A 9986-nucleotide genomic window follows, 5' to 3' on the forward strand; every position below is an offset into this window, starting at 1 on the left:
GCCCAGGCGTCCTGCCGCCCATCCGCACCCATCCGCTCTTATCCCCACCCATCCCCACCCATTCCAGCCAAGTGCGAGGGCACGCGGCCGCGCATGCGCACAGCGCGCCCCGACGGGCGGCTCACGCCCCACCGTGTTCTCTGCTGCCGGTTCCCCCAGGAGCAGGTGGGGTGCGGTGGGGGCGCGGTGGGGCCGTTTCCGGCCCTCCTTCGACCGCACTAAGACTCCCGTCCTCGCATCCTCGTCCTGCGCATCGGAACAACTGGACACGCAGTTAACCAAGCCCCGCCCCCCGCCCCCGCCTCCAGTCCGCCAGCCTCCGCTTTCTGATTTAGAAAGTTTTTCAGTTTTGCAGGAAACCCAAATGGAGGTTGTCACCCATCGGCCTAGGTCCGGCTTCGTGCTGGCTCCCGGCTTTGCGAGCTGGCACCCAGCACAAGTCCCCTCATCTCTGAATGTCCCGTTCACCTGTGATGTGGGGGGAGACAGCGCTGGCTTTATAAGGGTCTAAAGAGGATTCCAGGAGCCAATGCCTGGCCCTCAGGTTGGGGCTCAGAAACCTCACCTGCCATCATCACACCTGCTGAAGGGACCTCGCATCCCTGGGGGAGGGTGTGAGTGTCTGCCACAGGGCGCTTATGTCACAAACACAGACGTGAGCGGCTGCCACACTCCACTCCCCACTGCTGCTAAGATAAACGGAATTCTCTCTGGTTACATCTCAGTCTATGTGCTTTGAGGGGGTTTGGAAAGTACAGAAGAACACACGATCATCTAAAAATACCCCGTCTGTGGTGGGCAACGGCCAGCAGCTCACTCCCAGTCGCCAACAGGATGGATAAATGAAAACAGGAAGGCCCTGGGGGGCGCGGTGCTGAGTGAAATCGGTCAGACAGAGAAAGACAAGTGCCACACGATTTCTCTTATATGTGGGATATAAAAAGCAAAATAAACGAACAAACAAAACAGAAACAAACTCTCAGAGAACAAACCGCTGGCTGCCAGATGGGAGGGGGCCGCAGGGCCGGGCGGAGAAGCAGAAGCCACTAAGATGTACGAAGTGGCAGTCATGAAATCGTCACAGGGGTGTGAAGTACAGCCTAGGGGACACAGTGCATAACGTAACAGCTCTGCGTGGTGTCAGGCGCTGGACCGAGCGAGGGTCACCTCTTCATTGTATAAATGTCTCGGCACCATGCTGTCCATCTGAAACCAACACCGCAGTGTACGTCTGCTGTAATTAAAGTATAAATTAAAAAAAAAATTAAATAAAATTTAAAATTAAATAAAAGAAGTTATCTGGCTGGGTTTGGTCACGTTCGAGTTCCGACTCTGAGCGAAGGGGTGACAGCCTCGGGTTGGGGCAGCCCCCCTGCAGGAAGTGTGTGTGCGGGGTCTCCAGCCGAGAAAGGAAGCCCCTGACGCCACGCCCAGCACGGGCCCCCTGCACTGGCTCGCTCGCCAGGGGCTGCCAGGCTCATGGCGAGAAGTCCCGCCCGCCTGGGGATGCTGACACCAGGACCCTCGAATCCAGGTTCCGTGGACAGGCGCTCGAAGCTGCCGCCTGGAGCTTCTGCCCCGAGTCAGCGGTCTCCATGGTGGATACTGAGGTCTCCCCACGACTGTCTGTACTCAAACGTACCTGAGTCAACAGAGCCGCGTGTATGCGCCCCAGGTCGGAGCGGCCAGCACAGTGACGGCTCAAGGTGCTGTGTGGGGCGGGGCTGGGCAGGCGGGTGCAGGTGAGAGCTCGACCTGAGCACACGGGGGTCCCCCTGAGCAGTCCAGATTTAAGGGGATGTCGTCTGCCTCAGCTCTTCTCCACGTTGGTTACTTTCCAGGGGTCAGACAGACACCCCAGTCGTGACATGCCCCCATCCTGGCCCAGCGGGAAGGCTGCAGGGCGGCGGCTGTTTGACCCCCCTGGACCTGGGGTGACAGAGCCAGGGGTGCCTTCCCCGTCTCAGACTCAAGGCCAGCGTGGAGCTGGCCGCCGGGCCACCCTCTGCCAGCAGCTTGACCGCCGCCTGCTCACAGGCCCAGGGCACGCGGCCCCTGCCACCTGTCTGCCGGTCTCTCTGCCATTCGTCTCAGATGCCAGAATGCCACGTGCACCCCAGGCCCCCAGCTGCTAGGAAAGGTCGAGGGGTTCCAGGGATCACAGTGGCCAGTGTGGGTGGCAAACCAGAGGCCTGCTGTCCACTCCAGCCCGTCCCTGTCCCCCTCCCTGTGGCCTGAGGCTGCAGCCTCCACTGAGGAAACTGAGGCCTGGTCAGGTGGAGAGGCCAGCCTGTCCCCAGGCCAGGAGGGGACACTCAGGCTGCCAAGCCCAGGTTCTGAATGCTTTAGCTCAGTGACAAGCCACCTTCCAACCTCACTGACCATTTCAGAGGGTGGCCCCAAGGCTGCCCGGCAGCGCGCTCCGCGTGCTTCTCTTGGAGGCCAGGGGCTGGGACGGCCCGTGGGGAGCCCACCGGATGCAGCGCTGCGGGAGGCCCCCCTCGGGTCTGGCTGCTCCCTGCACCAGCGCTTCCCTGCTCCCCTTGGCAGAGATCCCTCCCTCCGCCAGCTCGGTGCCAGGCCGGGCACGGCTCACTTCCTCCCGCCGGGCCCGCAGGGTCGGCTCCCACGTGGAGAAACGAAAGTCAGGGCAAGTCCCCGCCCGCTTCCCAGGAAAGCCCCAGCCGAGCCCCGGCCTCCGGGCCGTGCCAGAGGGTGTGCCGGCCGCGTCAGCGCATGGGGAACGGGTGTCTTTCCCCTGACAGCCTGGCAAGCATCTTCTGCCTGTCACAAGTCCTAACCCACCCTCAGCAGTGGCCATCACCTGCTCATTCCTCAGCCTCCAGGGAGCGGGCAGCTGGGCGCACCTGGAGGAGGCAAGGGGGCCGCCGCGCCCCGGCCTGCGTCCCTCACCCACGCACTCCCGTGTTCCCGCGTCCTGCCTTTCCAGGCCATTCTTGGGTGTCGGCCCCTACTTGGCAGGCGGCAGCGGGTCGCCCAAGTGAGTCTGGAGCCCCATTCCCAGGACAGGGGCCACTGTGGAGGGGGCGAGCTGCGGCGATGTTTGGGGTGACAGGGAGCTGACAGCATGGGGTGCTGGCCTCCAGCCGGCGTCTCCAGGGCCTCAGCCTGCCCCGTGGAACCCTGGCCCCAGCCAGGATTTCAGCCTCCGAGGGAGAGCCGTGCTCCCCTACGTGTCCCATCTGGGGGTTCCCCCTGGCTGTGCCGTCTTCCTCTCTGGACGAGTCTGTGCAGTGCTCATGGACCTCCATCCGGCAGGTCTGCAAAGCACCTGCACTGCGCCAGGCCCCTGGGCCCAGGCCAGCACACCTGGGAGCGAGCCCCACCCCCGGGGGTGGGGGGGACCAGTGGGGAGAGGCCCCGGGGGCAGAGGCACCTGGACAGGGTGGATGACTGCGCTCAGAGGGGGCAGGGGCCACGCGGGTGGATGTGGCTGAGGCAGCACTGAGTGTGCGGGCTCTGACGCAGGTGTTGGGGTGCCCTTGTGCCTCCGACACGGGCGTGCCAACCCCTCGGGCACAGCACGGCCGCCCTGCGCCCTTGCTGGCTGACCCCGCGACTCCACCTTCACACGGGACTTCCCCAGATCCGCGTCTGTGCCAAGGAGCCTGACCAGGAAAGTCCCCGGCCTGTCAACGAGGAAAAGTTGGTTCCAGGCCCAGGCGGGCCAGGCCCGCAGTGTCTGCGGAGCCTCCTGAGCCGCTGGAGGTCTGGCCGCAGGGCACAGGGACCCTGTAGTACCAAGACGACCAGCAGACCAGAGCTGCCCAGTGAGGCCTCTCTAGCCAGAGGGCCGGCCGCCTGCACCTCCTGCTCTCCCGGCTTCTGCTTCTGCGGCCAGCAGCAGCTCTGTGGAGACTTGCAGGGAGGTGGGCGTGGCCATGGGCGGAGTGTCTGGAGGTGGGCGGGGACTGAGCCAAGCGGGTAGAGAGTGGACATCAGACCCTGCCTTTCCCTGCAGGAGGCTGGGCGTCACCCAGCAGGCAGACTGGGCCAGCGAGGCCCTCAGAGTGACAAGCTCTCCACAGAGACAGGGAAGGACGAGGTGACAGTGTATCAGTGGACAGGGTAGCCTGCAGAGGTGCTGACTAAGCCCACAGCCACAGCCTTCCCAGAGGGGCAGTGAGGCCGCACTGTCTCACCGCTCTCGCTGGCCCTTCATTCCCCAAGGGGGAGTGGTGCCCTGCGCCCTCTCTGTGCCCTGCACGCCCCAGGTGACATCCTTGTCTTCTCCGGAGCTCGAGCCCCCCTCAGGGCTGTGACATCCACCCAAGCAGGTCACTCCACAGTGACAAGAACATGACAGTGGGAAGTTGATCAGAGGTGCTGCAGCCTGCCCCTTAGGGCCCCCCCGGCCTGCTCCCTCTGCCTCACGTGGGGCACGAATTTCACTGCGCCCCTCTATTGATGACCTGGGGCACTGCCTCTCAGCCCCCGCTCTGTCCACTGAATCACCCCACTCTACAGCCTGTGACCTTCCCGCGTTCCCACGGCAACACAGACCGCACCCTGGACGGCCCCCTCCCCAGCATCCGCGGCGCCTGTGCCCTCCCATTCCATCTGCCCCCCGCAGGTGCGTGCATCCTTGGCAGGGGGACTGCGTCCTCTTGCAGGCGGTGGTCGTGGATGCCAGCTGTTGGGACATGAACAACCCCGTCCCGCTCTGCGGAGTCCACTCCCTGACAGGCTGGCCGCGTCCCTGTGTGTCTGTGTCCACAGCGGGACACCTTATGCCCCTCGCCTGCGGCACCCACCTAACCCGCCCCAACCCCGACGCACCCACAAGCAGCTCCTCATTCTCCTGCTTCACAGCTGAGGCCCAGAGGTGGGGCAGCGCGCCCCAGGCCCACCGCGCCCCAGGCCCACGGCACAGAGGGGAGTGCTTGGTCGGAGCGAAGGAGGGCCCCGCCTGCCCTCCATGCGAGCCCTCTCTGTCCCGCAGGCCCGACCCCCCAACCAGCAGGGACACCCCTAAGGAGAGCAGGCACCTTGAGAGGAAAAAGCCAGAGCCACCAGCGTGTTCCCGCCGACACCAAACCAGCAGACCCGGCTCCCCAGACGCAGGTGGCTTGTGGTGGACACGTGACTCGAGGACGCAGGACACACGCTTCTGTGGATGCCAGCCCCACAGGAGAGCGGGAGACGGACATGAGCAAGCCCAGGCTGCTGTCCAGGTCTGGTGCGCCCTGTGGGCTCGCCCTGCGGGGACCCCAGGGGCCGCCCCGCTCCATGTGGCTGGGGCCTGGCTGCAGGCACCTGGGCAGCTTCTTGCCCGGGGACAGCCAAGGACTCTAGTGGCAGCATGGGCGCTGTCCCCATGCAATCGGCTCTGCACTGGAGCATCACGGGCGAGCATGGAGCGGCTGCTGGGATGGCCGGCCGGGCCTGTGGGCATGTGGGGGCCCCTCCCCTCATCTGGGGGGGCAGGTATGCTACAGGAGCTTAAAGCGCATTTTCGAAAATATTTCCAACATGTGAAAGAAAAGTCTGTGCGAAGCATTATTTTTGGTATTTTGAGTCAACAGGGTTAAATTTCCAATATTCTCCAAACCGGTAACACAGCCATTCAGAGAAGAGTTGCTAGAAGCTGCTGAATGGGGCCGTGTGCTTGGGATCGAGGACATCTTGCCCTGCAGGGCCCGGGAGGGACTCAGGCCAAGACTGTGGACACAGCTGAGCAACCGGGAGTTTCGGGGTAAGTAAAGGGGGACGCAGACATGCGACGGGAGAGGTCGGAAGTCGTGTCACGGTGTGCTTCTGAAATGGGGTGTCCACATGTGCCTCGGCGTCTTCGTGCGTCTTCACTGTACGTGCTACGTCCACCCCGGCTGGTCCCGTGGGGCGGCCTGGGAACCTTGACAGCAGCGGCACCCGCTCTCGCCAGGTCTCGGGTTCAGAGTGCCATTCCCAGCTGCGAGGCCCAGGGGGCAGTGGCGGGAGGAGGCCTGGTGGCCGGAGCGTGAACAGGGTGAGCATCAGAGCAACGGCTGTCACTCGCTCCTACGCTTCAAACGTGCGAAAACGTACCAACCAGGGAGCAGAGGCACGGAGAGTCACAGCATCGTCACCGCAGCCCCCAGCGCGGTCACTGACTTATCCTGGGACCGGCAGCGGCAGCAGACGCCACCAGACGCAGGGGTCCTGAGGCCAGGATACCTACTGGGGCCCAAACTGGGGCACCCCATGTGACTTAGCCGTTGTCAAGAGGGGACAGTCATAGGCACCCCTCAACCAGGGGGCCAAAGTGGGGCCCGGCACTGGCTCTTGCCAGCTGATGAGCACGTAGCCCAGAGCGCAGAGGATCCCCAGACTGGGGATTCCCTGCCGATGTCGGGGTGGGGTGCCTCTGCAGGCCGGGGCTGCCTTGCGCGCCATTGTAGGGTGCTGAAAAGCGCCCCTCCCCCGTGTGACAGCCACAGATGCCTCCAGACACCAGCCAACATCTCCCTGGGGCGAAGCTAAGGCTAAGAACAGCCACTCTTGCCCCAGCCTCCAGATTACAGGAAACCAGGGAGGGGACAAACTGAGAGGCTGGGGTCGGTGAGGGGCAGCAAGACAGATTTGGAGGGTGTGACACTATCCACAACAAAGTGAACGTCACCAAGAAGCATCTGGACCGATGGAGCGGCTGGGCCTGGACGGAGTGTGGAGCCGGGCGGGCACCTGGGGACGGGGACTGGACACAGGGGCTGCACAGGGCACTGGGCCAGCACAGCCTCTCCTTGCCCAGCGGGGGTGCGCTGCCGTTCGCTGTCTGCACATCTGCGACCGTGTCCAGGGCAGCACGTCGGTGCCCGTCGTGTGCCGGGGTCGAGGGGGGCAGGTGGGCAGGTACAGTGGGGTGGCTGCCCTGGCAAACAATCTGGAGCGTCCTCCAAACGTTAAAAATAGAATGATCACGTGACGCGGCAATGCCACTTTTGAATATACACCCAAAAGAAGTGAGAGCGGGGTCTCGCCGAGGTGTCTGCACCCCACGTTCACGGCAGCCAAAGGCTCAAGCGACTCATACGTCCACGGACAGGTGGTGGGGGGAGCAGGTGTGGTCCACCCACACGCTGGACACCGCGGCTGCCGGAAGGAGGGGCATTGACTCTCGCAAGGAGGGGCATTGACTCCCGCAACCACACGATGGGCCTGGTGCCAGACAGAAGCACAAACACCGTATGGTCCCCCCACACGAGGTCCCTGGGGAGTCACGTCCATGGAGACAGCGGACGGGTGCCAGGGCCGGGGGAGGGGCTGGAGAGTGAGTGTGCAGTGGGGACAGAGTTCCGGTTTGGGACGACAGGGAGGTGGTTACACGACACCGAATGCGCCTGTCACCCTGAACTGTGCACTCGAACGTGGTTAGGATGGTGAATTCTGTGTCGCGTGTTTTACCACAATGTTTAAAAGGGCAATATTAGCTCAAAAAAGAAAGATTCACAGCAGAGCGCTGGGAACACGCCCATGTTCTGAGCCACAGCGAATAGCATCAGCCGATTTTGCTCCTGGTCCCCAGGGAGCGGAGTCCCGGCCACCTGAACCCCTACTTCCCGCGTGGCCACAGAGCCTGGGGGTGGGAGTGGGGAGCAGGGCTGGGGAAAGGGGAACTGACACCTGGTTGCCTGTCACCAGGCTACCACGGGGGCTGGAGGCAGGGATGCACCTGTGCTCTGAAGTCCAGTCATCCTGAGATTCTGGCCCCACCGCCCGCCAGCCTCCCGCACTTCCCCAATGCTGCCCAGGAGGGACGAGGCCTGACTTCCGGCTCTGACAGGGACGGGCACTGGCCTGGGGCACGCGGCGCCAGCCACCACGGTCCCATGTTGCTCGCCCCGCTTCTTTCCAGGGGCGGTCCCCCCGTGCACCCTGTGGCCCGCTGTCCAGACTTATCTTTGTTCCTTAGCTCATCCCAAACCTGGAGGGGCTTGTGAGGCCGGGCGGGGGTCATGGGACAAGGACAAGCCGGCTTGAGCCTGCAGCCAGCTCTGGGGCACCCAGCGAGGGCAGCATGGTCAGTAGGGTGACCCTCTTACAGGCGTCACTCCCCACTCACAAGACTCACTCCATCACCCCTAGCTCCTGGAAATGGGGGGTCTCTCCTGGGGGTCCCATCTGAGGCTGGGAGAGGTGGTTCTGTGAAGTGAGCCCCTGCTACCTCACCCACTTGCCCCTGGCTGGCTGGCTCAGTCACCCCAGGCCTCGCCCCTATTCTAGGGGGACATCTTCTCTCCTCCAAGACGTGGGGGTGGGGGCTCCCACTGTGTCTGCCGCCTGCAGAGGGTTCTCAGGTCACTGCGGGGAGTAGAGACCAAGGTCCTGGCCATGGGAACCCCAGCTCTGAGCACCAGGAAGGGCCGCGCTGGGGCTGATGCCGCTGGTCTGGATGGCGCATTTCCCCCGTGGTAGTGACTTCGGGCTGGGTTTTGGAAGTTCCTGAACCCCAGGGCAGGGCAGGGCAGGGCAGGGGTCAGGGGTCAGGGCACTGCGCTCCTGGCCATCTCTTTTAGAGCCCGGCTCCCTGGGGGGTCTGGGCCGAGCGTTTCTGGGACAACACGCAGGCAGCAGTAAAGGACAGCCCGCTGTCCAAGTCCGACTCCCGGGGCCAGGCAGGAGGGCTGGCGCCGTCACCAGCAGGGAGCCGTTGGGGCCTAGACGCGCATCTCCGCTCGGGACGCCACCAGGGCTCCTGGCTCCGGCCGCCCCTGCTCAGGCCTGTCCTGCCTGTGCATGCCCGCTGGGGAGCGTCCTGCTTGTGGCCCGGCAGTGGCATCTGCCTCTTGTGTCTGACTGGAGGCCCACTTTGGGGTCAGACTCCTGCCTGTGACCACAGCCGTGCCTGTCACGCTGCAGAAGCGTCCCCGCTTCCGGCGAGGGCAGCGAGACTGGGCCCTGAAGCCGAAGCCAGTTCGAGGGGCGGCCTCGCTCCAGCCTTGGCCTCCGTGTCACTGGCTTCTCACAGGGACACTGCCCAGCACTGGGCTCAGGCCAGCCCTGGTCATCCGGCGTCATCTCGGTCCATGTGCGAAGACGTTCCTTCTGAAGGCTGCGTCCTGCGGCTCCAGGTGGACGTAGTTTTGGGGTCCGATGTGCCCTGCCCCAGAACAACGGATGAACACCTCCTCCTCAGAGTGGCCCCCGGGGGGCATGGGGTCTCGGGGAGACCCCAGACAGCACACAGTGGGGGGCCGTCGGAGCTGCAGGAGGCCACTGCCCGGACAGACCTGTGCGGGTCTCCGGGAACGTCACCCCTGTGGTGTGGCAGGACAGGTCACGGGGTCGGCAGCAGCCTGCGCGGCCCGGGCGCTCTGGGAGGCTCTGGGCTGGGGACCTGCTCACAGAGACGCCCATGCAGCTTGTCTAAGCCGATGGTCCCCGTGTGCCAGCTGACATCTGTGTGGGAAGGCCGGCTGTCCACGATGCGTGCCAGGACAGACCTTATCCCCAAAGGAGGCGAGGCCTTGGAGTGACCCAGCACCCCCCAGACCCTGTGGCTGCAGGGCGGCATGGCCAGCTCCCCTCCATCCGTGCCCGTCCTGGGGCGCCAGGAAGCCCTAAAGCATGAGGTGAGGGAGGGGACCGGTGGCACCTCAGAACCTGCACCCAGTGCTGGGCTTGGGACCAGCACTTAAGCACTCGAGGGCTGCCTTGGAGGGTGGGGCCAGAGCCCCCTGGCATTTCACACCCTAGCCTGCCCTGGCCCAGTCTGGGGGACCAGCCAAAGAACTGATTCTGACACTCGTTTAGTGCTGGATAAAAGAAGACTTCGCTCAGGACAAGGGGGCCGGGACATGGCGGCTCAGCTCTCACGACAGCAGGGACAGCAGGGTGTGTGGCCCGGTGTGGGGGGCAGTGGACAGACAGTAAGAGGGAACGTCACGAGTGGGGGTCTGGCTGAAGGCGGGCAGGGTGACCAGAGGCCTTCCAGGGACACAGGGGATGTGCAGTGTGATCAGCCACTGAGGGTGACCACGTGTGGA

The 9986-nt window shown here is 64.2% G+C and overlaps 1 protein-coding gene and 1 long non-coding RNA gene across 4 annotated transcripts in view; both read right to left on the bottom strand.

The window, feature by feature from the left end:
* The window catches only part of CUNH21orf33 (chromosome unknown C21orf33 homolog), a 47078-nt gene that overhangs the window by 14703 nt on the left and 22389 nt on the right, over positions 1 to 9986 (bottom strand). The window contains exon 6 of one of the 3 annotated variants that reach the window (XM_023521139.1): positions 5900 to 5966. The exons of 1 other annotated variant lie outside the window; for it this stretch is intronic. In XM_023521139.1, coding sequence (XP_023376907.1) covers positions 5915 to 5966 — 52 coding nt within the window. In that variant the 3' untranslated portion in view covers positions 5900 to 5914. Of the gene's footprint in view, positions 1 to 5899; positions 5967 to 6503; positions 6545 to 9986 lie in introns of those variants that run through there. One more of the 3 variants, XM_023521140.1, reaches the window with a different exon arrangement.
* Positions 1085 to 3829, bottom strand: LOC111729987. The gene is made up of 2 exons (XR_002776498.1): positions 2383 to 3829; positions 1085 to 1234 (listed from the first exon to the last, which is right to left on the bottom strand). It is a non-coding gene; the product is annotated as an uncharacterized LOC111729987 (long non-coding RNA).

The sequence above is a fragment of the Pteropus vampyrus genome, unplaced genomic scaffold (genome assembly GCF_000151845.1).
Source record: "Pteropus vampyrus isolate Shadow unplaced genomic scaffold, Pvam_2.0 Scaffold296, whole genome shotgun sequence".
Classification (NCBI taxonomy): Eukaryota; Metazoa; Chordata; class Mammalia; order Chiroptera; family Pteropodidae; genus Pteropus; species Pteropus vampyrus.